The sequence below is a fragment of the Etheostoma spectabile genome, chromosome 11 (genome assembly GCF_008692095.1).
Source record: "Etheostoma spectabile isolate EspeVRDwgs_2016 chromosome 11, UIUC_Espe_1.0, whole genome shotgun sequence".
Classification (NCBI taxonomy): Eukaryota; Metazoa; Chordata; class Actinopteri; order Perciformes; family Percidae; genus Etheostoma; species Etheostoma spectabile.
Window position 1 is genome coordinate 19,976,301 of NC_045743.1, and position 1,783 is coordinate 19,978,083.

The 1,783-nt window shown below is 42.0% G+C and overlaps 2 protein-coding genes across 2 annotated transcripts in view; one reads left to right on the forward strand and one right to left on the reverse strand.

The window, feature by feature from the left end:
* gpr82 (G protein-coupled receptor 82) overlaps positions 1-590 on the forward strand; it is a 3,022-nt gene extending 2,432 nt beyond the window's left edge. The window contains exon 3 of the mRNA XM_032529374.1: positions 349-590. Coding sequence (XP_032385265.1) covers positions 349-585 — 237 coding nt within the window. The 3' untranslated portion in view covers positions 586-590. The remainder of the gene's footprint in view (positions 1-348) is intronic.
* The window catches only part of caska (calcium/calmodulin-dependent serine protein kinase a), a 195,624-nt gene that overhangs the window by 84,557 nt on the left and 109,284 nt on the right, over positions 1-1,783 (reverse strand).

Consider the following 1,783-nt stretch of genomic DNA (forward strand, 5'->3'; position numbering starts at 1 on the left):
CATTACAGTAAAGTGACGTCATTTTCTGAAATTACCAGACTGTTGTAACTGTTCTATTATTTGCCTTTAACCGCTTAGTTATTATATCCACATTAATAGTGATTATTTATCAAAAATTTCATTGTGTTAATGTTTTGTGAAAGCACCAATAGTCAACGCAACAATATCGTTGCGGTATATATAGAGATATTTGGTCAAAAATATCGTGATATTGGATTTTCTCCATATGGCCCAGCCCTACCTTAAAGCAAAGCGATGTTATTCTGTACTACCGACACCTATTTATAGCAGATTGCAAGGCTAAAGGAGCGGCCTGTATGACGACGGTTTCTCTTCCTCTTCTTCTAGCTGAAGAACTGCCTGCTGTTTCTGGCTGCCCTGAGAGGATCGACTGACCCTTTGATGTACTTCCTGTTGGACAAGACCTTCCGAAATCAAACCCTCAGACTTTTAAGGTGCACACAGAACAACCCTGAGAGCAGACAGGTGTGTTCGGCTACAGGAAGTGGCAATCAGAAGGCTGCACAGTTGGTGGATGGGAATGTGGCCACCACTACGGGAGGTTTAAGCCAAGAAAGTGTTTAGAAAAACGGAAAATCTTTCTTTAGGAAGAATCCCGACAATGTGCCGCCGTCGCGTCTAGTTGATGATGAATATAAAATATTAATTAATTAATTTAGCTAGTTAATGCACGATTAACTGGCATATTTTTAAATCTGTTGTTTTTGTACTTTTAAAAGAAGTTTACGAGGCTGCCCCTGTGAGTTTTAAACATAGACTATATAAAATAGATAATCATATAATAATATATACTTCATTGAGGCCTCTATGTTTACAGGCTTGCGGTGATGAGCAATGTGCTATAGGTGCCAAAAAATCTATGTTTGGTGCTGGCAATTTTGTTGTCATGGCAAAAGAAATTTGTGGCAGAGAATCGTAATATCAATTCTAAGCAAAAGAATCGTGAGTCATATTTTTCCCCAAATCGTGCAGGCCTACTACCCATCGAACAAATATTCAGATATTCCGATCCAGCCCTACTGGAAAGGCTTTGAAACTCAACTTGCAATTCGAGAGAGCCTTTTCTTCATCCATTTCTGCTCGAGGAGGTTTGTTTTTTTGCCAGCCATCCACTCCCGCCCCCCCGTTCCGCCGCCGTCGTCTCCACTGCAGCTCGCAACGTTACTGCTGCAGCTTCCCCATACCCCAAACCACTGGGCTAAATCACAGAACATGCACGCATTAAAGTAATAAGTGGCGGTAAAAGGGATTTGCGTTAACTCGTTACTTACGGGTTCATTTGACAGCCTTAATAAATACATAAATTGCAATGTCCCCGGTTGGATTCGGGCAAGGGACTTTTGTTGCACGGCGCTCTCTCTTTCACAAAACCTAAAAAATGTATTTTATGTACTGTATGTGGAACAAAGCAGTGTCATTTTCAAGTCTACAAGGAAATGTTTGCAGAGCGCCCGTTATGTGCAACAGCAGACCAATAAATATTTGATACCCATGTGTCAAAAACACTGTTCAGTAATTGTGTGTAAATAATTGAAGAGGGATTCCAGAGTGTGCACTTGTGTTTTGAGCTGAAGGTGTGCAAGACTGTATTGGGAGAGTTTTAGGGTAGACAATGTTCTGTGAAGTGTGGCCCCTGCAGATGTGTAGCCCCCCCCCACCCCCGAGGGGCCTGGGTGTTTCAGACTGAAGCAGACAGCTGAGAGAATCAGACACCACTCTAGTGTAACCACACACACACAAACACAAATACACACACACACAC